The 27373-nt window shown below is 43.6% G+C and overlaps 1 protein-coding gene across 1 annotated transcript in view; it reads left to right on the top strand.

Annotated features, from left to right (window-relative positions):
* LOC139273209 (calcineurin subunit B type 1) overlaps positions 1-27373 on the top strand; it is a 108101-nt gene that overhangs the window by 73873 nt on the left and 6855 nt on the right. The window contains exons 3-5 of the mRNA XM_070889802.1: positions 16507-16683; positions 22258-22317; positions 24587-24771. Of these exons, the coding sequence (XP_070745903.1) occupies positions 16507-16683; positions 22258-22317; positions 24587-24771 (422 nt within the window). The remainder of the gene's footprint in view (positions 1-16506; positions 16684-22257; positions 22318-24586; positions 24772-27373) is intronic.

Raw genomic sequence — 27373 nt, 5'->3', positions numbered from 1 at the left:
TAGAGTGGATTATAGAGTCCCCACCACTTAAAACATCCACATTTAAAAAAGACAATCACTTGTATCGTCGAAAAAACAGTAACGATAATCTATTTGCAGTGACATCAATTTCAAAATTGCTAGTTATTGCGTCTTAAGTGCTCTGTTCATTTCAGGTAGAAACAGCTGTGCTTACTCACGAGTGCACACCTCATTAAGATTTCAAATCCACCTCCGTATCCAGTTCTTCTAGTTTGCTATACTTTGGAGTGTTGCAGTCTGATCTTGCCCAATTGATATTCCCACAGGTTTTTACACTGCCAACCATTGGCACTGAAAATGCCGCAGTTTTTTTTCCACAAGTATTTTTTTCTAATTTTTGTTCCTCTGGCCTTCATTAGCTTTGCTGTAATGTGGAAATAATTATATTGGATGACCCCTGATATAATGTCCGGGACAAAAGTTTATTTGCCCTCCCCCATCTCTCCTCCCTGTGACGAGCCGGCCGGAGCTCCCCGATTTCCAGCCTCTTCAGTGGGAGTAGATCAGATGCCAACGAATAGCTTCTGGTTTTGAGACGATGTCGAGATATGTCTGGATAACGCAAAGTTGACTTTTCCACATCTCTCATTAAAGAGGCTGGAAATCGGGGAGCTGTGGCCAGCTTGTCACGGAGCGAGAGAGAGAAAATAAACTTTCTTTTGTTTAAAGAAGTGAGGAATGTTGGCAATCTTCATTTGAAACAATTTTGTAGCATTGTTTGTCATATCTGACTTGACCTGTTATGAAGAAAGCACCTGGCTTCACAACCCTCACACTTGTAAACGTTGGGATCAGCCTCAGTGCGTTCCACAACGGACCCGGCCAGTGCGCGAGACCACTCGGCCAGGGATAGGGATGGCGAGCATCGGGTTCCTCCCACACAAGCTGCAGGACGTGCTGGGGGCGAGGAGCTACTGCGCAGTAGCTCCCATTCCAATGCGCGTGTGGAGAACTGCTGGCACTGTTTCTCACGCAGGGCCCGAGCTCTGCCCCCCCCACCCCCCCGCCGCCCAATCGACTGGCCACGCTGCGCCAAGCCCCGGGAGAGGTAACACAGCAGCCAGAATCGGGGGCCATTTTTTTTCGGCATCCTTTTCATCGTACAAAAGCGCCACAACTCCGGTGAGTGTGGCAAAAATCTGCAGGGGTCAATTTTGAGCCCAATTAATCCCACACTACTGCAGCAATAGCAAATAAGTACAGCTGAGACAGACACTCACAATCAAAACTTGTCTTTTTTTCCTAGAGCCTAGCTGGGGATTACTATGGTATTTGCAACCCGTTATTACAACTGTTTGATTACTTCCCTATTCAGACCTGTTGTGATGTTTAATGTTTAAAGTTCTTCAGCATTCCATAGTGTTCATTACTGCTAATAGCTTCTGAATCAGCCAGCAAACAATCATTCAGTAACAATTTATTTCAGCGGATTTTACTTTGGGAGGCACATTGCTATTCCCGATATATACTACATTTGCCACTGCAATTGCAGTTCTTTTTCCAGATAGAAAACAAGATACCAACCTATGTAATTGGCTGACATCCTGGAAGGACAAACATACAAAATGCTCCATTGCTTATGTTGCATCAACAGCTTTGTTTATAAATTTAACTTGCTGCAGTTTATAGGCCCAAGTTTCGGGCCATGCTCAGAATGGCGCAGCCCCGACCTGGACGCCCGTTTTTCGCGCCCACAAGTGCGCCTAAAAAATACTTAGATTCTCCGGCTCCCTGCAGGTCCTCTGGAGCTGGGCGCGGCGCAGCACAAGCTGTGGGGGGCGTAGCCAGGTCCCTGCGCTGAAAACCGTGCCGGGACCTCTGCACAGGCGCGCTACAGTGGGCGCGCATGTGCAGTAGCTCCAGGCACCCAAAACTCTGTGGGAGGGGCTCGAAGCACACAGCCCATAGCACTGGCCGAAAGGGCTCACTGGGGCGGCATGGATTAGGCTGCAACTCCCACGCCCAGCTCCTGCTTTCTCCCTTCAGCTGGCTCTCTCAAACCCCTCAGCTCCCGCTCTGACTCTTTCCCCCCCCCCTTCCCCCCCCCCAAGGACCCGTCTCCTGCTCCCCCGCCCTGGACTCGACCCGATTCCCGCTCCGCTCCCGGACCGACTCCCCCCGGACCCAGCCACCTACATTTAACTCCGGTGCTGGGGGTGGGCCCCGCCCCAAGTCTCCCAGCCGGGCCCGTTCAGCCTCCCTCCCTCCTCTTTCCCTCCCCTCCGACCTCCCTCTTCTCTCCCCCCCCCCCCTCCCTCTCCCCCTCCCTCTCCCCCTCCCTCTCCCTCCCCCTCTCCCCCCCCCCTCCCTCTCCCTCTTGCCCCTCTCCCTCTTCCCCCCTCCCTCTCCCTCTTCCCCCCTCCCTCTCCCTCTTCCCCCCCTCCCTCTTCTCCCTCCCTCTTCCCCCCCCTCCCTCTTTCCCCCCATCTTCCCTCTCTCTCCCTCTTCCCCCCCCTCTCCCTCTTCCCCCCCTCTCCCTCTTCCCCCCCCCTCTCCCTCTTCCCCCCCCCTCTCCCTCTTCCCCCCCCCTCTCCCTCTTCCCCCTCCCTCTTCTTTCTCCCCCTCCCTCTTCTTTCTCCCCCTCCCTCTTCTTTCTCCCCCTCCCTCTTCTTTCTCCCCCTCCCTCTTCTTTCTCCCCCTCCCTCTTCTTTCTCCCCCTCCCTCTTCTTTCTCCCCCTCCCTCTTCTTTCTCCCCCTCCCTCTTCTTTCTCCCCCTCCCTCTTCTTTCTCCCCCTCCCTCTTCTTTCTCCCCCTCCCTCTTCTTTCTCCCCCTCCCTCTTCTTTCTCCCCCTCCCTCTTCTTTCTCCCCCTCCCTCTTCTTTCTCTCACACACACACACACTGGGGGAGGGGAGGGGGGCCCATCCCAGCACGCTGTTGGAGGGCTCCCGGTGCTGCAGTCGGTAAGTAGAAAATGTTTTATTTATTGATTTAAAAAAAAACATTTTTTTTTTTGATTGGTTTATTGATGATGGCTCTATTTGTAAAACTGAAGTGTTTAATGTTTGTAAACTTCCCTTTTTAACATCTCCCCCCCACCCCCCCCCCCCCATTCCCTACGCCTGATTTGTAACCTGCGCCTGATTTTCTAAGTGTAGGCAAGGTTTTTCTGAGGGTACAAAAATCTGCACTTACTCCATTCTAAGTTAGTTTGGAGTAAGTTTTCACTGCCTAAACTTTCAAAACGGGCGTAAGTGGCTGGACATGCCCCTTTTGGGGAAAAAAAAATCTGTTCCAAACTGAAACTGTTCTAACTGACGAGAACTGGAGCAAACTAAATGCCGAGAATTGCAATTTCTAAGATACTCCATTCTAAACCACTTGCTCCAAAAAAACAGGAGCAACTCAGGCCCAAACTTGGCCCCTATATGTGTAGTTCCTTGCAAAAACACGACTTGGAACTGAAATCAACAATGTTTTTTTTTATTGCAACGTTGAACAAGAATAAATCATATTTTTTAATGGGGTTGGATTAGGATTCTCAGATACTGGGTGAGCATGAACTGAAGTTTTATTACAAATTTTGTAACCGTTCCCTTGATTGTGGGAAAGTGCACCTTGTGGTGTAGAACTTAATCATACAGAGCATGAAGGCCCCGTCTTAAATTCCTGGTCTGTACTTTGCCATTTTCAGTGGGGGTATTGAATTGGCCTCAGCATTTCTGGTTGGGGAGGAGTAAAACTGGCCAGGGTATCCAGTGACTTGCTGGAAATGTTGCATGTGTCTGATTTAGGCAAGGACAGTATCAGACATGACTAATACAGCATCTATGGTGGAGTAGCTGTCAACATTTGTGTCTAGGTTCACATGAAGGGCCATTTGGGCAAGGTGGCACAAGCTACAATCCTCTATGGAACTGTACACCAGTATGATGCACTGCCTTCAGGAGAGCTGCAGGAAAAGAATTGGGGAAAACAGATGTGAAGTTGTTTTGCAAATTCTATTTTACCTTAATTCAAATTTATCAATGAGATGCGAATTGGCTAGAATAGACTGGCAAATGATACTTAGAGGGTTGATGGTGGATAGGCAATGGCAAACATTTAAAGATCACATAGATGAACTTCAACAATTGTACATCCCTGTCTGGAGTAAAAATAAAACGGGGAAGGTGGCTCAACCGTGGCTAACAAGGGAAATTAAGTATAGTGTTAAATCCAAGGAAGAGGCATATAAATTGACCAGAAAAAGCAGCAAACCTGAGGACTGGGAGAACTTTAGAATTCAGCAGAGGAGGACAAAGGGTTTAATTAGGAGGGGGAAAATAGAGTACGAGAGGAAGCTTGCTGGGGACATAAAAACTGACTGCAAAAGCCTCTAGATATGTGAAGAGAAAAAGATCAGTGAAGACAAACTTGGGCCCTTGCAGTCAGATTCAGGTGAATTTATAATGGGGAATAAAGAAATGGCAGACCAGTTGAACAAATACTTCGATTCTGCCTTCACGAAGGAAGACACAAATAACCTTCTGGAAGTACTTGGGGACCGAGGGTCTAGTGAGGAGGAGGAACTGAAGGATATCCTTATTAGGTGGGAAATTGATGGGGTTGAAGGCTGATAACTCCCCGGGGCCTGATAGTCTGCATCCCAGAGGACTTAAGTAAGTGACCCTAGAAATAGTGGATGCATTGGTGATCATTTTCCAACAGTCTATCGACTCTGGATCAGTTCCTATGGACTGGAGGGTAGCTAATGTAACACCACTTTTTAAGAAAGAGAAAACGGGTAATTATGGACAGGTTAGCCTGACATCAGTAGTGGGGAAAATATTGGAATCAATTATTAAAGATGAAATAGCGCATTTGGAAAGCAGGGAAATCATGCTTGACAAATCTTCTAGAATTTTTTGAGGATGTAACTAGTAGAATGGACAAGGGAGAACCAGTGGATGAGGTGTATTTGGACTTTCAAAAGGCTTTTGACAAGGTCCCACACGAGATTGGTGTGCAAAATTAAAGCACACGGTATTTGGGGTAATGTACTGACGTGGATAGAGAACTGGTTGGACAGACAGGAAGCAGAGTGTCGGGATAAACGGGCTCTTTTCAGAATGGCAGGCAGTAACTAGTGGGGTGGCGCAGGGCTCAGTGCTGGGACCCCAGCTATTTACAATATACATTAATGATTTGGGTGAAGGAATTGTGTATAATATCTCCAAGTTTGCAGATGCCACTAAACTGGGTGGCGGTGTGAGCTGTGAGGAGGACGCTAAGAGGCTGCAGAGTGACTTGGACAGTTTAGGTGAGTGGGCAAATGCATGGCAGATGCAGTATAATGTGGATAAATGTGAGGTTATCCACTTTGGGGGCAAAAACATGAAGGCAGAATATTATCTGAATGGCGGCAGATTAGGAAAAGGGGAGGTGCAACGAGACCTGGCTGTCATGGTGCATCAGTCATTGAAAGTTGGCATGCAGGTACAGCAGGCGGTGAAGAAGGCAAATGGTATGGCAAATTATAACATGCTGCAGTGCAGAGGGACCCAAAAAGTTAGCTTGCAGGTGCAGCAGATAATCAGGAAGGCGAATGGAATGTTGGCCTTCATTGCGAGAGGGATGGAGTACAAAAGCAGGGAGGTCCTGCGGCAACTGTACAGGGTATTGGTGAGGCCGCACCTGGAGTACTGCATGCAGTTTTGGTCACCTTACTTAAGGAAGGATATACTAGCCTTGGAAGGGGTACAGAGACTATTCACTAGGCTGATTCTGGAGATGAGGGGGTTACCTTATGATGATAGATTGAGTAGACTGGTCTTTACTCGTTGGAGTTCAGAAGGATGAGGGGTGATCTTATAGAAACATTTAAAATAATGAAAGAGATAGACAAGATAGCGGCAGAGAGGTTGTTTCCACTGGTCGGGAAGACTAGAACTAGGGGGCACAGCCTCAAAATATGGGGGAACCAATTTAAAACAGAGTTGAGTAGGAATTTCTTCTCCCAGAGGGTTGTGAATCTGTGGAATTCTCTGCCCAAGGAAGCAGTTGAGGCTAGCTCATTGAATATTTTCAAATCACAGATCGATAGATTTTTAACCAATAAGGGAATTAAGGATTATGGGGAGCGGGCGGGTAAGTGGAGCTGAGTCCACGGCCAGATCAGCCGTGATCTTGTTAGGTGGCGGAGCAGGCTCGAGGGGCTAGATGGCCTACTCCTGTTCCTAATTCTGATGTTCTTATGTTCTTATTAATGTTGGGGAAGTCCAGAACCAGGGGTCACAGTCTAAGGATAAGGGGTAAGCCATTTAGGACCGAGATGAGGAGAAACTTCTTCACCCAGAGTGTGGTGAACCTGTGGAATTCTCTACCACAGAAAGTTGTTGAGGCTAATTCACTAAATATATTCAAAAAGGAGTTAGATGTTGTCGTTACTACTAGGGGGATCAAGGGGCATGGCGAGAAAGCAGGAATGGGGTACTGATTGCATGTTCAGCCATGAACTCATTGAATGGCGGTGCAGGCTCGAAGGGCCGAATGGCCTACTCCTGCACCTATTTTCTATGTTTCTATGCATGTTGGCCTTCATAAAAACATAGACAATAGGTGCAGGAGTAGGCCATTTGGCCCTTCGAGCCTGCACCGCCATTCATTGAGTTCATGGCTGAACATTGCAACTTCAGTACCCCATTCCTGCTTTCTCGCCATACCCCTTGATCCCCCTAGTAGTAACTCTCTTTTGAATATATTTAGTGAATTGGCCTCAACAACTTTCTGTGGTAGAGAATTCCACAGGTTCACCACTCTCTGGGTGAAGAAGTTTCTCCTCATCTCGGTCCTAAATGGCTTACCCCTTATCCTTAGACTGTGACCCCTGGTTCTGGACTTCCCCAACATTGGGAACATTCTTCCTGTATCTAACCTATCTAAACCCGTCAGAATTTTAAACGTTTCTATGAGATCCCCTTTCATTCACCTGAACTCCAGTGAATACAAGCCCAGTTGATCCAGTCTTTCTTGATATGTCAGTCCTGCCATAAGAACATAAGAATTAGGAACAGGAGTAGGCCATCTCGCCCCTCGAGCCTGCTCCACCATTCAACAAGATCATGGCTGATCTGGCCGTGGACTCGGCTCCACTTACCCCCCTTCCTGGGAATCAGTCTGGTGAACCTTCGCTGCACTCCCTCAATAGCAAGAATGTCCTTCCTCAAGTTAGGAGACCAAAACTGTACACAATACTCCAGGTGTGGCCTCACCAAGGCCCTGTACAACTGTAGTAACACCCTCCCTGTCCCTGTACTCAAATCCCCTTGCTATGAAGGCCAACATGCCATTTGCTTGCTTAACCGCCTGTTGTACCTGCATGCCAACCTTCAATGACTGATGTACCATGACACCCAGGTCTCGTTGCACCTCCCCTTTTCCTAATCTGTCACCATTCAGATAATAGTCTGTCTCTCTGTTTTTACCACCAAAGTGGATAACCTCACGTTTATCCACATTATACTTCAACTGCCATGCATTTATCCACTCACCTAACCTATCCAAGTCACTCTGCAGCCTCATAGCATCCTCCTCGCAGCTCTCACTGCCACCCAACTTAGTGTCATCCACAAATTTGGAGATACTACATTTAATCCCCTCGTCTAAATCATTCATGCACAATGTAAACAGCTGTGCCCCAGCACAGAACCTTGCAGTATCCCACTAGTCACTGCCTGCCATTCTGAAAAGTACCCATTTACTCCTACTCTTTGCTTCCTGTCTGCCAACCAGTTCTCAATCCACGTCAGCACACTACCCCCAATCCCATGTGCTTTAACTTTGCACATTAATCTCTTGTGTGGGACCTTGTTGAAAGCCTTCTGAAAGTCCAAATACACCACATCAACTGGTTTTCCCTTGTCCACTCTACTGGAAACATCCTCAAAAAATTCCAGATTTGTCGAGCATGATTTCCCTTTCACAAATCCAGCTGACTTGGACCTATGATGTCACCTTTTTCCAAATGCGCTGCTATGACATCCTTAATAGTTGATTCCATCATTTTACCCACTACCGATGCCAGGCTGACCGGTCTATAATTCCCTGTTTTCTCTCTCCCTCCTTTTTTTTTAAAAAGTGGGGTTACATTGGCTACCCTCCACTCCATAGGAACTGATCCAGAGTCAATGGAGTGTTGGAAAATGACTGTCAATGCATCCACTATTTCCAAGGCCACCTCCTTAAGTACTCTGGGATGCAGACCATCAGGCCCTGGGGATTTATCGGCCTTCAATCCCATCAATTTCCCCAACACAATTTCACGACTAATAATGATTTCCCTCCGTTCCTCCTTCTTACCAGACCCTCTGACCCCTTTTATAACCAGAAGGTTGTTTGTGTCCTCCTTAATGAATACCGAACCAAAGTACTTGTTCAATTGGTCTGCCATTTCTTTGTTCCCCGTTATGACTTCCCCTGATTCTGACTGCAGGGGACCTATGTTTGTCTTTACTAACCTTTTTCTCTTTACATATCTATAGAAGCTTTTGCAGTCCGTCTTAATGTTCCCTGCAAGCTTCCCCTCGTACTCTATTTTCCCTGCCCTAATCAAACTCTTTGTCGTCCTCTGTTGAGTTCTAAATTTCTCCCAGTCCCTTGGTTCGCTGCTATTTCTGGCCAATTTGTATGCCACTTCCTTGGCTTTAATACTATCCCTGATTTCCCTTGATAGCCACAGTTGAGCCACCTTTCCTTTTTTATTTTTATGCCAGGCGGGGATGTACAGTTGCTGTAGTTCATCCATGCGGTCTCTGAATGTCTGCCATTGCCCATCCACTGTCAACCCCTTAAGTATCATTCGCCAATCTATCCTAGCCAATTCACGCCTCATACTTTCAAAGTTACCCTTCTTTAAGTTCTGGACCATGGTCTCTGCATTAACTGTTTCATTCTTCATCCTAATGTAGAATTCCACCATATTATGGTCACTCTTCCCCAAGGGGCCTCGCACATAGCTTAGGGGATTTTAGTATCGGAGCAGGGAGGTCTTCCTGCAGTTGTACAGGACCTGGAATATTGTGTTCAGTTTTGGTCTCCTAATCTGAGGAATGACGTTCTTGCTATTGAGGGAGTGCAGCGAAGGTTCACCAGACTGATTCCCGGGTTGGCTGGACTGACATATGGGGAGAGACTGGATTGACTGGGCCTTTATTCATTGGAGTTTAGAAGAATGAGAGGGGATCTCATAGAAACATATAAAATTCTGACGGGACTGGGCAGGTTAGATGCAGGAAGAATGTTCCCAATGTTGGGGAAGTCCAGAACCAGGGGACACAGTCTAAGGATAAGGGGTAAGCCACTTAGGACTGTGAAGAAGTTTCTCCTCATCTATCAGAGTTGTTAACCTGTGGAATTCCCAACTGCAGAGAGTTGTTGATGCCAGTTCATTGAATATATTCAAGAGGGATTTAGATATGGCCCTTATGGCTAAAGGGATCAAGGGGTATGGAGAGAATGCATGAAAGGGGTACTGAGGTCAATGATCAGCCATGATATTGAATGGTGGTGCAGGCTCGAAGGGCCGAATGGCCTATTTTCTATGTTTCTATGTTACACTGGGCAACTGAGGTGAATTTTTGAAAGGCTGGCTTATATTTCTTTATCCTTCAAGCAGGAAATTTGATGAGAAGTCATACTGAGAAATATTATGTGCATCTTGTAGTTGCTGACCGCAGAATAGCATTGGAGCACTGCAAGAATGCTCTGGTGCTGGTAAACCAAAATGAAATGGAACAGGGGAGCTGTTTGTGCAGCAGATTTTAATTAGAAAATGCACTGCTGAAACAAAAAGTTTGACATTTTACAGGAGCTTGCAATCCATGGGCACCCGGAACACTTGACTGGTGGGTAAATTGTTTTCTGAATAACTAAGTCCAACTGGGTCGTAAAATTTTGTACAGCTTCAACATTATGCCTTGCTTTCAGAACAGATGCAAGGTCATCCACCTGGAATGTTAACTCTGTTTCTCCCCACAAATGCTGCCTCTTGGCCTGCTGAGCATTTCCAGCATTTTCTGTTTTTATTTCAGATTTCCAGTATCTATAGTATTTTGCTTTTGTGTTAACATTGCCTCCTTGCTTTTGATTTCTAAGCCTCTAGACAAAAGCAAGGAATCCATTTGCCATTTTTTTTATTAATGGCCTTGCCTACATGTGCTGCCACTATTAATGACCTGTGTCTCTGCACACCAAGTTGTCCTTCTCCAGGATCATTTTAAAATCTTATCAAGGTGTCTTTCGTTTTCCTAATTTTTAAAAATGTATTGTTGCACATTTTTCCATATTGACTCATTACCTGTCCAGTCATGATGTACTTGTTTTCCTGCATTTGTTCAATATCCTTGTCACAGTTTGCCATACCCCCAATTTGCTTTCATTAGCAAACTTCAATATTCCCTTGATTCTAAAATCCAAACGATGTATATAATACTTAAGAGCAGCTCCAACATAGACATCTGTGGAACACCACTCGCCTCATTGTTCGAGACTGTGAAACTTCCTTTTACTCCTACCCTTTACACTCTGCTCTCAGCATTTCTTTCTGTATATGGCCACATTCTTCTTTGGAGTGATTCTAGACAATGACCAAATGCTGAGCAGTGGTGCATGTGCCCTTATCTTTGTCATCAGTCTCTTATCAAATGCATCTTAAAAATCATCTAAACCATGCCACCAACATTTTCTTTATTTTATTTTTTCAGAGAATTCTGTAAGGTTAGTTGAGCATGCATGAGCTGCCTTTTAGAAATCTGCTGGTTTCGACTAACTCCTGTTTCTCCAAATGCTTAGTAATTTCATACAAAATTATAGACTGGTAATGTAAATAACTGAACTGCCTATCCTGCTTATCCTTGTCTCCTTGTTTGCAAAGTGTTATATTTGCCATCCTCAATTTGTCTAGCATTAAAAAAATTCTACAGAATTTGGGAAATTCAGTGAGAGCTTCTGTTTCTTCACTTGGGATCCTCTGATGTAATCCATTGAATTATTTTTATATAATTTATGGCAGATTAAATGCAGTATTTAGTATTAGAGTAGATCTGATCAATGTTTTATTTAAGTAATGGTAGTTAATTGGCAGGATTAAAATATTTAACTTCCTATGTGCAACAGGACATAGTCATGAGTTATTGAGCTCTTCAGTATAGTGGATTGAAGAGCTCAATAACTCCATGACTATTGCCATTCCTTTACCTCATTCCTGAAATCATTAACTCCCTTTTACCATCTTGTGCAAGACTTAATTTTTCTAATGTGGCAGCAAAATTCTGTTTCATTTCCTTTTTGAAAGAGTTTTGAGCCTACATTGCAGAAAGTTTCTTATGAACTGTGTCAATGATGTTGGTTTCTTAAAGAAATTATAACTGTTGGACTGGTTTTCAAGTTCAGTAGAATTTGTTGGCTTTATCGGGCACTCCTTTCATTTTTGCTTGAGAATGATACTGTTCTTGGTGATCGCCTAAATGAGAATCTTCTGTTACTGCATTCTTTCTAACCTTAAGGTTATGACCTGTCTGAATATAAATGTGGTCTCACGAATGTATGATGTGGAGTTACCTTGAATGCTGAGACTCTGCACTGTAGATGTATTTTTTTGTTTTTATATATTTGGTCAGGCTCTTGATTTTAAAATGAAGTCCATGACCATTACCAAATCCTTTCCCATCCTATTACATTACAACCATTTATATGGTTTTGTACTTAAGGTATTTATACAGATAATGGGCTCAATTTTCCACGGTCATTTGCGTCGTTTTTTTTTTTGGCGTATTTATTTTTTTCCAAGTTTCCCCCTGCGATACGCGCCGGCATAACTGACTTTAATTACGATTTTTCTAGCCCAGTTTTTTTTTGCGTCTGTGTCTGCGCCGGTTTTTATAATTTTTCGCAGTTTGGCCAACATTTTTTCCTCCTAGGTCGGCATATCTGAGCACTTAAGAAAACCAGCGCACATTGAGAAATCGGTGCTGAAAGACGCCATTGTTTTTAAATCGAACTTTTTGGAGGGCGTCAAGAACACTGTCAAAATCAATAATAAAATTCAACTTTTTTTTAAACCTGTCAGTGTAGTAATGTAAACTTGTTGGATTTCAGAAATGTTCTTTTTTTTACTCACATACCACCACCGAATGTCTTGAAGCAAGGCTGGAGGGTCGTAGCTTTGGCCGGAAAAATCGGCCCCGCGCACGGGCTTGGGGCTCGGCTACAAAACAAATCGTGGGAAGGAAGGGGAGGGATAGAGACAGAGGAATGACTTCATAAAGTTCCTCATGACCGCCCAAACAACCCATGACAAGGCTGTAGGCTTCTCCAGGATTGCTGGCTTCCCAAAGGTACAGGACTGCATTGATTGTACCCACATCGCCTTGCGAGCACCTTTGGAGGATTCCGAGATGTATAGGAACAGAACAGGCTTCCACTCCATTAACTTTACAGCTTATGTGTGACGACATGCATCATATCATATATATATGTCAGTCGATGCAAGATATTCTGGGAGCACCCATGATGCGACAGCGTTATATCTGCCATGTTTCAGCAGCAGCAGCCAGAAGGGCAGAGCTGGCTACTGGGAGACAAAGGGTACAGCCTTGCCACTGGCTCATGGCACCCCTACACGTAACCCGGACGGAAGCTGACCGTGAATACAACATGTCGCACATTGTGACGCGCTGCATCATAGAGAGGACCATTGGCATCTTGAAACCGGGCTTCCGATACCTGGACCATTCCGGAGGCTACTTGCTGTACTCCACTGAGATTGTTGGTCAGTTCACTGTTTTGTGCTGCATGCTGCATAACTTAGCCATCATGAGGCAGCAGCACCTGGTAGTGGAAGACCCACCTGTGGTGAGAGTGGCTGATGATAATGAGGAAGATGCAGATGACGAGCAGGAGGAGGAGGACGACAAGGATGAGGAAGCCATGCAAAGTGCCTGAAGTCGGAGCACAAGGGCAGAGGAGGGCGGGCCATCGTGCCCCTTCAATGATTGCTCGAGCCATGCGCCAGCAGCTCATGCGTGAACACTTTACTGATGCCTGAGGGCTCAGTGACAACTATTCCACATGGACCATGTTTACTGTTTGGAGCTGTTAATATTGTTGTTAATGGAACAAATAATGTAAATGATTCAGTTTTAGTGTAAAATATATTAAAAATTTTACAATGTACTTAACTTTAATAAAATTATTCATGTATCAAACTTTAAGATCACTTACAAACTTTTAAACTTGTAAATTTACATAACTTACAAAAAACTTTTAATATGAGAAAGTTACAACAGTAACAACAATAATAATAACAGCAAAGAAAGGCTGCACCCACCCATCTCTCCTCCACCTTATTCTAAGACTGCCTGTTGCGCTTGGTCTTGTACTCTCCACCACTCCTGCCCACAGATGGTGGCGCAGTGTTTCTGGGCTTGGTACCAAGCTTATTCTTTCTAACATCTCTGGTACTGTGCAGCCTCTTGAGGGTCGGGGGGGCGTCTGTGGTGGGCAGCAAGTTGGAGGGCCCGGCTTTGGGTTCTTCAGAGGCTCGTGTGGGGATTGGAGTGGGAGTGACAGAATCAACTGTCATTGGGCACGGGGTCTGGGCGTGTCCCCTTATTGCAGCAGCTAACTCCCAACATGCTGTCCCTGATGCGCCCTGACGGTGTCAACGACCTGCAACATTTCCCCCCCCCCCTTATGGTCAGTGACGTGGTTTGCACTAACTCTGACACTCCCTCCCTCATGGTCACTATTCCTTCACTGATGGTCCCAGACGTCGTTCCCATTTCTCGTGTCATTGCTGTTACTTCTCCCAACAGTCCCGCTACCTCATCACTCACCCCACTGAAGGCATCCAGGAGTGATCGGATAAGGTCAATGGTCTCTGCACTCTGACATCATCTGAACCACACCTATTAGATCCTGCACCTCAGGAGAGCGCGGTCGAGCTTTCCTTCCCCTCCTCCCCACCGGTATGTCTCGCTGCACCCCACCACTGGGACCTGCAGCCTGGGACGGTGGGGCACTGTGTATACCTCGCTGCACCCCACCACCACTGGGATCCGCAACCTCAGAAGGTGTGAAACCATGGAATGTCCCATCAGCACTCAAACCACTAGTCACGGAAGGGACTGTCGCCTCCATGAGCGGCACCTCCTCCAAAGTCAGTTCAACAGTGGGTGTTTCATCCAGCTCCATTCCTTTCCTCTCACCCCCATGTTCTTGGTCTGAAGGGTTGAATTGGAAAATGTTCTCCTTCAGGCTCGTCCGCGTCTGAATCTTCTGCATCATCAGGGTTGGCCTCAAGTTCTGCAAAATATAACCGAACAGTCAAAAGGTTAGCAACAGAGGGGGCAGGATGGGTGGCATGAGTAGGCTCACTCATCGCAGGTCAGGCAGCAGGCTGATTTGAAGGACCACGATGAATTTGCAGGACTTGCCCTCTCCCTCGAGTGTGGGCCCAGCTTGTGCAGTGGTGGTTGCTTTTCTCTAGGCAGGACCCATCAAAGCAGTGACCCTCTCTTCCAAGGGTGTCAATAGGTGCAGATTTGCCGGGCCTCCTCCTGTTTGAGTTCTTTACCTTTTATTATGTGCCACCTTCTACTGCAAAGATGAAAATCTAACTTTTTAGAGAGGTGTCTTTCTGCTGGGTGGAACATACAGATGGTCACATTTACAATTGCATTGAATAAATTAATATATTACTTACACTAACTACTTGACCAAGATCCTGCCACTTCTTTTTACACTGGCCTCCAGATCTCGTGGTGGTCACCATTGCGCAGTACTCTTCTGCAATTTGGTTCCAGCATTTCTTCTTTTCTTTGGGTGGTACTTTTATTTGACCTCTGCTGGTGTCCAGCTCCTGCCATTTTTCTCAATCACAGTAAGGAGTGCCTCCACTTCTTCCTGCAAGAAGTTCTTGGTCTTTGCATCTTGTATTGCTGCAGCTGTGATTTTTCCCATGCTCTCATACAGCACTCCTCCTCACACACACAACTGGCTCTTTAAAAATGGCCGATTGCCAACTCTCAGCTGTACTGCACATGCGCGTCCATTGGAACGATGCTAGAAATGTAACTTTTTTTCCCCCGCGCATGTGCAGAAGGTGTAGCATCGGTTTTCGGCGCAGACAGCAGGCTCCTCCCCCCGAGGTGACTGGACACGTTGCGTGGCACCAAATTCGAATTATACAACGGGGAAACTTTGGCAAATTACTTCCAGTGCATTTCTGGCCTAGAAAAACGGGCATAACTCTGGCAATATGCTAGAAAATGGGCTTGGGGAAAATTGAGCCCATTGTTCCCCAGTCAGTAACCTTACTGCTGAGTCTCTCTAGATCTATTTGAATAGTTGGCTCCATTAGATGCTTTGCCATTCCACACCATTTTGCATTGTGAGCAAGCTTAGACATTTTAAATAAAATCCCTTCTGTGTCATTTGTTAGATTGTGAAATGTAGAGATGAGGATTGAATCCTGATCACCCCACTCTTTCTTTTCTTCATTTTTAACGGTTGTTTATAGAATTTTTTTGTGAAGTCCTTTTTTGATCTTTTCTATGAAAATGTGCAAGGAAAAAAAACATTCAAAGATAGCAAAAAGTAACATGAGGATAACTATAATCTTTTCTTTGATCTTTCAGGCATTGTGATTTAATGAACAGCTTAGAAAGCTGTTGTGCACCATTTTTATAGGTTGAAATCTTCCTCTCCCTTCTCTTCCCCTCCCCTCCCAAACAAGACCACCTCCTTTCACATAAAAGGAGTGTTGGGTTAGGAAGTTATCCATGACCAGTACAGAATTTCCAGCAGCCTGGTTCTGTTTGGCCAGTCCATTGTCTTATTTTTCACTTTTGGGTTTGAATGTTGCTTCACTCAGTATTATAGTTGTATAAGGTTAAAATCTACCACCCAGTGTAACGTGATTTTGCAGCAATTTTAAACTTCATATTCAATATGGAAATAGAATTGTATAAAATCAAACTGCAGTGGTTCAATTGACTCTACGCTGAAAGCACCAAGCCCATACAATCATTAAACAAAACCATGTCCTAATCTCCATCTACAACATTTTTGTGAAATGAAGTTATGCTGTGTAAAGATTAATAGGCTTTTTGTATTTGTCTGCTCAAATGCGCTAAAGCCTAACTCCCTAACTCTTGGATACGACAGGGACTGATTAATCTGTGTGGCAGCTGGGTCATGTGACAATCCACTGAAGCTTAGTGTTAGTAACCAATGTGTTGTCCAGTTCTGCTGTCGGCATTGCACCAGCAGAGAGCTGATCAAGATGGCCAAGGCCAGAACAGACAAGAAGCTGGGTGAGCACCTTGTTCAAAGAGCTGTTGCACTTTTGAATTACTTGGGTTGCCTTGATGAAGAACACTCTTCTATCCATCTTGCAGCTTTGTGAAGAAACTGTTTGATGTTTTTCTTTAACTCAGTCAGTGGTTTTGATAGTTACAATTTTGTGAAAACTTAATATACTGATTCACCAATTTTACTTTTTCAGTTGATGCTGATGAGATTAAACGGCTAGGAAAGCGGTTTAAGAAACTGGATTTGGATAATTCCGGCTCACTGAGTGTAGAAGAATTTATGTCTCTGCCAGAGTTGCAACAGAACCCGCTAGTGCAACGAGTTATAGATATATTTGACACAGACGGAAATGGTGAAGTTGACTTTAAAGGTAAGGTATCTTTTAGCAATTAAGTACAAAATAACATTTTAAGCAAGGTTCCATTTTTTTTATTGTTAGTGTTAGCTTAGTGTGTGTATTTCTGGGCACAATTCAGGAAGAAAGGTGTTGATCCTACCATGCCTACAAACATTTTTGCTGTATGTAAAAATTACATTTAGAATTGCATTATTTAATAAATCCAAGGTATTAATTTCTCCATTACAGTTTGCCAGACTATTTTGTCTTTTTTTATAATTTTCTGCATAAAGAAACTTGTTTATCGATAACTTCTGCAAGTAAAGCAGAAATCAGCCATGACTGGTATTTTAGAGATGAGGTTAACACTACATATAATCCAGACCTTAAACTAGAAATCCCAATTTTAAACTCAAAGATGTGAATGTTGGAGAATCTTGGGTAAATCATTAGAAATGATTGACCCCCAACTTTTATTTCTTCTCACTAAGCTGTGTTTTGAATCTTACTCCTTTATATCAACGTTCAAGCTTAACTTGGGCAGTTTCAGTGTTACACTTGAAGCTCAAAATAGTTTCTGTACTTTTTAATAGTGTATGGCCACCTAAATCCAACTATTTAAAAACTCCATCCAATTAGTATCCTTTTCAATAGGAAATTCATTAAATGTGTCAAAGATGACTTTTGTTTTTCTTAAAGTAGTTTGAATGGAACATTTTATATCTGAATGCTTAGGTAGATTAATGCATCTATCTGGATTTTTAAATTTAGTTCTTGGAGAAATAATGGATTTGGGACAATTTTTAAGATGCCATCACCTATTCCAATTGCACAAAGTAGAACAGCTGGGTGGGCTTTCTGAATGCATATGCTTTTAAATGATAAATTCAATCAGGAAATGACATTTAGAGTTTATAATGTACAATATGCTGCTGAATTTTAGCACTAATCTTTTAAAAATGAAGATAAAATCTGTGCATCCATTTTATTTAGATTATATAGTCAAGAAAATGTTTCAAGAAAAAAGACTACCTTTATTTAAATTGAATTTCCTGAGTAATTCAATTGTTTCCAGCAATAGACTACTTTAAATTAACAGGAGTAGACTGTAGACAGCTCGTGTTCTGAGAACTAGTTTCGTAAGTAGATTGAGATGTGACTATAAAGTATAGTAGCCAGGTTGCATCAGCCTTAAGCTGGTTTCATTTCCCATCTGGCCATATGAAGTCTTTTGCTGTAATTCCATGAGACCTTGAATAGGATTCAGTGAAGGTAATGTAAAGCTCCACCTTCATTATAAAAATAACTCTCCAATAATCAGAGCTCGACATACAGCAAGGGATCGTATGCTTTCATGGTGACATTTTATTCAAGTAAAAACATATATAGTTTAGAATAATTGACTATATAATCTAGCAGAATGTTCATTTTGGATGCAGTTGACATTGCATTGGGAGTCCTAATTTTTGATGAATGAAAAGTAATTGGAAAAAGTGAAGATCTCATGTGTGTAAAATGTGAGAATTTGCCTTTCACCTATACACAGGATGTGGGATATACATTCTTGGCCTATTTTGTTGCGTTCTACACTACTGTAGGAATAAAGCAAAGTAGCATTTCCAACACACATCAAGAGGGAAAATGAGTTGTCTTCAGGCTGCTTGCACTCTTAACCGTAGGTTCAGACTTATTTTTTGGGAGCAAATCACCTGGCTCCAGTTGGCTGGTTTTAGGAGATGAGACAGAAACTGCTTCATGTCCTTTTCAAAAATTGATGGCTTTGTTTGAGGAAACTGCTGCTGCCGTTAGTAGTTTTGACCCATAGACTGTTGGAGGGCTCATGAGGTTGGGGGTAATAATAATAATCATCATCATAGGCAGTCCCTCGATACGAGGATGACTTGCTTCCACGCCAAAAAAAAGGATGAGTTCACAGGTGTTTCGAAACAAGAACTACATCCTCAAGGGTGGAAGATGCCTGTGCACGGATTTTTTAACATGTGGTGGCTGTTGCACACCAGCCACCAGATGGGCTTGACAGAGCTAGGTCTTGGTCCAGTGGCAAGGATTACCCAAGACAACTGGAGACCTGTTCTGCACGAACCCAGTTCGCACACATCAGTGTGGGCTGGCCCGTGCTGCCCCTGGCCCCGAACTCGCGCTTCCCCTAGGCCCCGATCACGTCCCTCCACAGTCTCTCAGCTCCTTCACCCCGATCTCGCCGCTCCTGCCCACACTCCAATCACCTACCTGGACCTTGCTGACATCACTCTTCGCTGCCATTGCCCTCCCACACCAGCTCGCGCTGTACCTTGCAGTGGCATGCCTCCATGTTGCTCCCAGGCTGCCACACACCGCTCCTTTTATGGCCCCGACCTGGCCCCGGGGGTAATATAGTAGCGGATTGGTTAACGGACAGAAAACAATAGGGATAAACAGGTCTTTTTCAGGTTGGCAGGCTGTAACTAGTGGGGTGCCGCAAGGATCAGTGCTGGGGCCTCAGCTATTTACAATCTATATTAATGACTTAGATGAAGGGACCGAGTATAATATATCCAAGTTTGCTGACAATACAAAGTTAGGTGGGACAGTAAGCTATGAGGGAAATTTATAGTCTGCAAAGGGATATAGATAGAATTCGTGAGTGGGCAGTAACGCAGCAGATGGAGTATAATGTAGGGAAATGTGAGGTTATACACTTTGGTAGGAAGAATAGAAAAACAGAATCTTTTATAAATGGTGAGAAACTTTTAAATGTTGGTGTTCAGAGAGATTTGGGTATCCTTGTGCAAGAAACAAAAAGCTTAGCATGCAGGTACAGCAAGCAATAAGGAAGGCAAATGGCATGTTGGCCTTTATTGCAAGGGGCTTGGAGTACAAGAGTAAGGAACTCTTGCTACAATTGTACAGGGCCTCACCTGGAGTACTGTGCACAGTTTTGGTCTCCTTATCTAAGGAAGGATATACTTGCCTTGGAGGCGGTGCAACAAAGGTTCACTAAATTGATTCCTGGGATGAGAGGACTGTCCTATGATGAGAGGTTGTGTAGAATGGGCATATACTCTCGAGTTTAGAAGAATGAGAGCTTGATCTCATTGAAACATAAGATTCAGAACAGTTTGACAAGGTAGATGCTGAGAGGTTGTTTCCCCTGGCTGGAGTATCTAGAACTAGGGGGGCATAGTCTCAGGATAAGGGGTAGGACATTTAAGACCAAGATGAGGAGGAATTTCTTCACTGAGGGTTGTAAATGTTTTGGAATTCTCTGCCCCAGAGGGCTGTGGATGCTGTGTCTTTGAATATATTCAAGGTTGAGATAGATCCTTTGAATCTAAGGGAATCGAGGGAATGGATATCGGATGGGCAAGTGGAGTTGAGGTCAATGATCAGCCATGATCTTATTGAATGGCGGAGCAGGCTCACGGGGCCTTATGGCCAATTCCTGCCTCTATTTCTTATGTTCAGATAACAGGTGGTGTCGGTTTTAAGTGTGACTTGGATGTACATGAACAATCTGACTGACTACTACAGATTGATTAACTGCTAGCAAGTTCTATCTCCTCTTTTTGTATAGGTACCAAAACTGGTTGAGTTCATGTTTTTAGAAATTCCCAATTGGAGTGGTGTTACATTACCTTTCTTAATCTTGGATAACTTAAGTAAGGTTTTGATGTATTTTGACTGCAAGTTGGCAAAAGTGGGTGATAAAATAGTACGCTTGCCTAAGATTTCTTTGTCGGCAACAAAATTAACCTTTTTACAAAATGTCAGACTCTCAAGCAGGGTCCTTTTCTCTGCTACATAGTTCTGGTGCCATAAAATACTGGGACTGCTGTGTGTGTAGGAGCAGCTTGTAAACAGCAGGGTGTGTGAATTCAAATCCATCCCAGGGCTGCTGCAGAGCTGCTTGACCATAGAAATCGCTATGGGCTGGGAAAGCATACAACACAGCCTACAGTTTGGGTTTCTGGAGCCAGGTGGCTCTGAAGTGGCTCACGATCCAACTGAAGTCACGCTCACTGCTGCTTGCGATAGAGTTTCTTTAGTTGTCCACATCGGACTTGGTTTTAAATAAGTTTGCCGATCGTGACAGTTGTGAATTGCAAATTTTTTTAACAAAGGACATCTTAAATGGAATATCTTGTATAAAACTTGTACTCGATGCTTTACAGTTTGGATTAATTCTGCAATACTGAAAAGATAATGTGACTTTAAAATATGTTTGGTTGCTCAAAATATGGAGTATCACTTATTATTTTTAATCCTGGGTCGTATAGAGAATTCTCCAGGTATTGGCGAATAGGGACTTCAGATAAATATGTTAATTGGCAGACATATTTCTGGGTTTAGGCATGTTTTTATACATGAAATGGGGTCAATCTTAAGAATATACACTCTTAATTGGCTGGAGTACTGGTTATCAGAGACTGTTTAGCAAAAGAAAGCAAACTTTTTGCCTCTACAAAAAATATAACTTGCTCCCACCTCAAGTGGACAGTGAGAGCAGTGAGACAAATAAAGGTAAGTGAAAGCTTACAAATTTGAAATAGTCAGTACATTTGCTAGAAAAAGTAAAATTAAAATCAATGAACAAAAAAATAAGGAAAATGGGATAAACAGGTTGAGCAGGGTTTTTTTGTATAGATTTGACTTGTGCTCAATTTGGGGTTAATGCAGTAATCCATTCCTTATTGAGCCATTTTACTATAAGTTTATTTTTTTCAGCAGCTGTCAGTGTACGAGTGGTAAACAAAGTCAGATCGTCAGGGAAGGCAGAAGTTTCTCAAAGCTGCTGGCAGTCTAAGGTTTAAAATTGGTTCGAAAGAATATAGTGCTGGTCTGGAGCTTACCTGCTTTTGGTTGTTGGGTGCAATAACCAAGGGTTAGAATTTCCTAACCATCTGCCAGCGCCTGATTGCCGCCCAAAAGACCGCTAAGATTATCGCTGGCGAAACTGACCCCCCCCCCCCCCCCCCCAAAAAGAAATCCGCCCAGCGAAAAAAAAGGGTGTTGCACCCCGATTCTTGATGAAAAAGGTGAATTTTGGGTTGATTAGGCAATAATTAATTACTAAATGTACCCAGAGGAGAAAAACACTTTTCAAAATACAAAACAAAAAATCATAAACATTCTCAGGACCCTTTTAACATAAATCACCACAACAGAATTTTAAAATAATTAGTAAAAAAAAAATCAATTACTTACCTTTTTTTCTTGCAGAGCTTACTTACCTACTGCCCAGCTCCGCTGATTCTCATGGGCGTTTTTTAAATATTACCTATGGGTCACCGCTGAGCCAAATATCCCGCCATGGTGATCTGTGGATGGCGCACGCTAGCGGTCCGATCCCAGCGGTACTTCGAAACCGCCGGCGTAACTCAGCTGGGCAATTTCTCGCCGACCCGGTTATCGCCCAAAACAGCCAATACTGTCCCGAAACCGGGCGGTGAGCCACTGCAATTTCTAGCCCAATGTATTTATGAAAGGTTTTATGGTTTGTTGAGTACTGTGCTTTATTTGGTTACATTATATAAAAGAATTAATTATTTTAAGTGATCAGCCAATTCAAAGCATCAACGAGCTCTGTTATGTAATTGTTCTTCGCAGAGTTTATTGAAGGGGTCTCCCAATTTAGCGTCAAAGGTGACAAAGAACAGAAATTGCGATGTAAGTATATTTTTGTTGTATTTGATGGTGCTTAATATACCATATTTACTTTCTTCGTTAACTGCATTACTTACTGTTTTAGTATTAAAAATAACTGGAATGTTTGTGTATTTACTTAGAAAGTTTTTAAAATTGGGAAAAAAACATGTTATTTTGAGCATTTAGGTATCAGCCTTGGCTCAGTTGGTAGCACTCTTCCTCAGTCCGAAGTTCATGGGCTAAACCCCACTTCAGAGACTTGAGCACCTCACCTAGGCTGGCACATGTACAGTACTTGGGGAGTGCTGCATTATTGGAGGTGCTGTCTTTGAGATGAGTCTGCCCCCTCAGGTTGACATAAAAGATACCATGACAGTATTTGAAGAAGAGGAGGGGAGTTCTCCTGGCCAACATTTAACTCTCAACCAGTATCACTTTTATTTAAAAAAAAAATGATCAGCTCATTTATTTCATTGCTGTTTGTGGGACCTTGCCATGTTTCTGATATTACAACAGCGACTACACTTCAAAAGTACTTCATTAGCTGTAAAGCGCTTGGGGACATCCTGGGGTTGTGAAAGCGGCAACATTAATCCAAGTCCTTTCTTTATTTGTCTGTGGCAAAGACTAAAATGATGTGCAACTCATTTAAATTAATGTGCATCCAACATATTACATTATAACTACTACATATGTTCCTCAGCAGTGTGGTTTATTGTTTGGGTATTTTTATACTATGGGTCCTTCATAGCTGCCTTTCACCAGTTAATTTCTTCCAAAAATGCAAAGCAGGGCAAGATGACTGTTGTCAATGGGGCTAGCTGATGTGTGGTTTTATGAAGTAGGAGTGGGGCTGTTGGTATAGCTGTTGATCTAATGGTTTGGATGAGAGCTGCACAAGTGAGGATAGTTGAGTTTTTAAAAAAGAAAATCAGACTTTCTTTTTTATTCAATTGATAGTATTTTGAAATGTGGATGATTTAAAACTGCCTTTTTTTAAGTTGATGGTACATTTGCAAATAACTTAATGGCCCCAAGTTTCCACACGCTACAAAACGGGCGCCCCTCCGAGCTGGGCGCCCGTTTTTCGCGCCAAAAAACGCGCGATTCTGGAGCGCCCTGCAGCTCCATGGCAGCTTGGCGCAGCACCTATCACTTGCACCGATTTTGTAAGTGGGAGGGGGCGGGTACCATTTAAATTTTTTTTTTCGTGCCGGCAACGCTGCGCGTTGGAGCGTTCGCGCACGCGCAGTGTGAAGGAAACATTGGCACTCAGCCATTTTTGTAGTTCTTTGTAGCTGTTTAATTTTTGAACATTTTTTAATAAAAGCACATTGCCCTTCCATGGTCAGCACTGAGGCTTCTTGCCCTCAAGTGGAAGGCTGCACAAATGCCTGCCTGCCCCTCCCTCCCTCCCGTTCGTGGGAATGACGCCACATCGCTGAGCTGACTTTAAAGCTTCCACCTCAAGTGGAAGGCTGCACAAATGCCTGCTTACTGCCTGCCCCTCCCTCCCGTTTGCGGGAACGACGCCACACCGCTGAGCTGACTGAACCTGCATGAAGCACTTTCACACAGGTAGGAAGATGGTTTATTTAATCTTTTCTTTGCTTATAAATGTTTATTCAGGTTGGATTTATTTGTATGTATAAATAAGGATTTATTGTAGAATTTATTGACTTCCCAAACCCCCCCCCCCCCCCCCCCACCTCGTTCCGGACGCCTAATTTGTAACCTGCGCCTGGTTTTTTTAATGTGTAGACAAGGTTTTTTCAGTTCTACAAAAATCTTCATTTGCTCCATTCTAAGTTAGTTTGGAGTACGTTTTCACTGTGGAAACTTTGAAATCAGATGTCAGTGGCCAGACACGCCTCCTTTTGAAGAAAAAATTCTGTTCCAAAGTGAAACTGTTCTAACTGACTAGAACTGCAGAAAGAAAAATGTGGAGAATTGCAATTTCTAAGATAGTCCGTTCTCCACCAGTTGCTCCTAAAAAAATCAGGCGCAAATCATGTGGAAACTTGGGGCCAATGTGTTTCAAATCAGCATTAGGTTAATACTTTGAATATTTTTAAAGACAAATAGTTTCCCAAAGTTACTCTTCACAAGATATGAGCTGTACTTTCGTTACCAGTAGTTCATAATCATCTGTTAAAGCTTAATCAATGTTGAGTTGTTTTCAGTGCCAAAGCTAAACTATCAAGAGGGGACTTGAAGTAAAACCTGTATGTTAGCAGTTGCACAGGTGTTTTGACTGCAACAACTGTCCATAACTTTTTCTTTTTATCAGTTGCTTTCCGCATCTATGACATGGATAAGGATGGGTACATCTCTAATGGAGAGCTTTTCCAGGTGCTGAAGATGATGGTTGGGAACAATCTAAAGGACACTCAGCTACAGCAAATTGTAGACAAAACCATAATTAATGCAGATAAAGATGGTGATGGAAGAATATCCTTCGAAGAGTTTTGTGCAGTAAGTAAATCTGATTTAACTTATTGCAACAAAAATGCCATTCTTGCATTTTCTTAACTTTGCTTGAATAGTTTGCTAGGACAGCATCGCTAAGTTATTAAATCTTGTTTTCATCCATTTGTTACCAAAATGTAAAATGAGATTTAAAAAAAAAATATTGAGCTTCAAATAAACATGTTTGCATTGAATCCTAGTAATGTGCGTAACAGATTTTCGGAGAGGGACTTTATCTTGCATGATGGGAGTATCGAAACTGCCATTTATTGACAAATTTAACAGTGGGTAGCTTTGCTTATAATTTTGAATTTGAACAGTTTGTTTCTCGACTCTGTCAAACCATATCAAGGATTCTTTAGCTGTTTATTTGCTAGAGAGGTTACTGAGTTTTTGCCTACCTCTGGCAAGCTTATCTGTTGACTTTGTTCACCACTAATGCTGCTGGAAAATGCAACAATCCATTCACCATCGTGGACATTTACGATTGTTCTTAATGCTTTGTTCTATGCTGTTAAAACAGGATAGAAATGCACTGTAAACACGAGTTATCCAGCCATACTCAGTCTGATGTTTCTGAAGATACGTCCGTATCTAGGAAACCCCAGCATTACACATTGCCAAAGGTTAGTGATGTTGAACTCCCCCGCTGAAACAATTCCAGGAGTGCTACTGAGAAACCTTTTCTGTCCCTCAGTGCTGAATTTATTGGCAGAGAATCATCGGCAGTCCCTCAAAATCGAGAAAGACTTGCTTCCACTCTGAGTTCCAATACGGGAATTACAGTCTCTGACACAGGTGGGGCAGATAGTGATTGAAGGAAAGGGTGGGTGGGGATTCTGGTTTGCCACACGCTGCTTGCACTTAATTTCTGCATGCTCTTGGCGACAAGACTCGAGGTGCTCAACGTCCTCCCGGATGGTCTTCCTCCACTTCGGGTGATCTTGGGCCAGGGATTCCCAGGTGCCAGTGGGGACTTTATTAATATAGAAACATCGAAAATAGGTGCAAGAGTAGGCCATTTGGCCCCTCGAGCCTGCACCACCATTCAACAAAATCATGGCTGTTCATTCCCTCAGTACCTCTTTCCTGCTTTCTCTCCATACCCCTTGATCCCTTTAGCTGTAAGGGCCATATCTAACTCCCTCTTGAATATAACCAATGAACTGGCATCAACAACTCTCTGCAGTAGGGAATTCCACAGGTTAACAACTCTGAGTGAAGAAGTTTCTCCTCATCTCAGTCCTAAATGGCCTATCCCTTATCCTAAGACTGTGTCCCCTGGTTCTGGACTTCCCCATCATCGGGAACATTTTTCCCGCATCTAACTTGTCCAGTCCCGTCAGAATCTTTTTATGTTTCTATGAGATCCCCTCTCATCCTTCTAAACTCCAGTGCATAAAGGCCCAGTTGATCCAGTCTCTCCTCATATGTCAGTCCCGCCATCCCGGGAATTAGTCTGGTGAACCTTCGCTGCACTCCCTCAATAGCAAGAACGTCCTTCCTCAGATTAGGAGACCAAAACTGAACACTATTCCAGGTGAGGCCTCACCAAGGCCCTGTACAACTGCAGTAAGACCTCCCTGCTCCTATACTCAAATCCCCTAGCTATGAAGGCCAACATACCATTTGCCGCCTTCATCGCCTGCTGTACCTGCATGCCAACTTTCAATGACTCAAGAACCATGACACCCAAATCTCGTTGCACCTCCCCCTTTCCTAATCTGCCATTCAGATGATAATCTACCTTCGTGTTTTTGCCCCCAATGTGGATAACTTCACATTTATCCACATTATACTGCATCTGCCATGCATTTGTCCACTCGCCTAACCTGTCCAATCACCCTGCAGCCTTTTAGCGTTCTCCTCACAGCTGACACCACCATCCAGTTTAGTGTCATCTGCAAACTTGGAGATATTACACTCAATTCCTTCATCTAAATCATTAATGTATATTGCAAAGAGCTGGGGTCCCAGCACTGAGCCCTGCGCACCCCACTAGTCATTGCCTGCCATTCTGAAAATGACCCGTTTATCCCGACTCTCTGCTTCCTGTCTGCCAACCAGTTCTCTATCCACGTCAGTACATTACCCCCAATACCATGTGCTTTGATTTTGCACACCAATCTCTTGTGTGGAACCTTGTCAAAAGCCTTTTGAAAGTCCAAATACACCACATCCACTGGTTCTCCCTTGTCCACTCTACGAGTTACATCCTCAAAAAATTCCAGAAGATTTGTCAAGCATGATTTCCCTTTCATAAACCCATGCTGACTTGGACCGACCCTGTCATTGCTTTCCAAATGCACTGCTATTTCATCTTTAATGATTCCAACATTTTCCCCACTACTGATAGACTAACCAGTCTATAATTACCTGTTTTCTCTCTCCCCTCCTTTTTTAAACAATGGTGTTACATTAGCTACACTCCAGTCCATAGGAACTAATCCAGAGTTGATCGACTGTTGGAAAATGATCACCAATGCATCCACTGTTTCTATGGCCACATCTTTAAGTACTAACACAATTTCCTGCTTTATAAGGATATCCTTCAGTTCCTCCTTCTCACTAGACCCTCGGTCCCCTAGTATATCCAGAAGGTTATTTG

This window comes from Pristiophorus japonicus, chromosome 9, assembly GCF_044704955.1.
Source record: "Pristiophorus japonicus isolate sPriJap1 chromosome 9, sPriJap1.hap1, whole genome shotgun sequence".
In the NCBI taxonomy this organism is placed as follows: Eukaryota; Metazoa; Chordata; class Chondrichthyes; family Pristiophoridae; genus Pristiophorus; species Pristiophorus japonicus.
The sequence above is the reverse complement of the archived record's forward strand: the minus strand, read 5'-3'. Positions and strand labels throughout refer to the sequence as shown.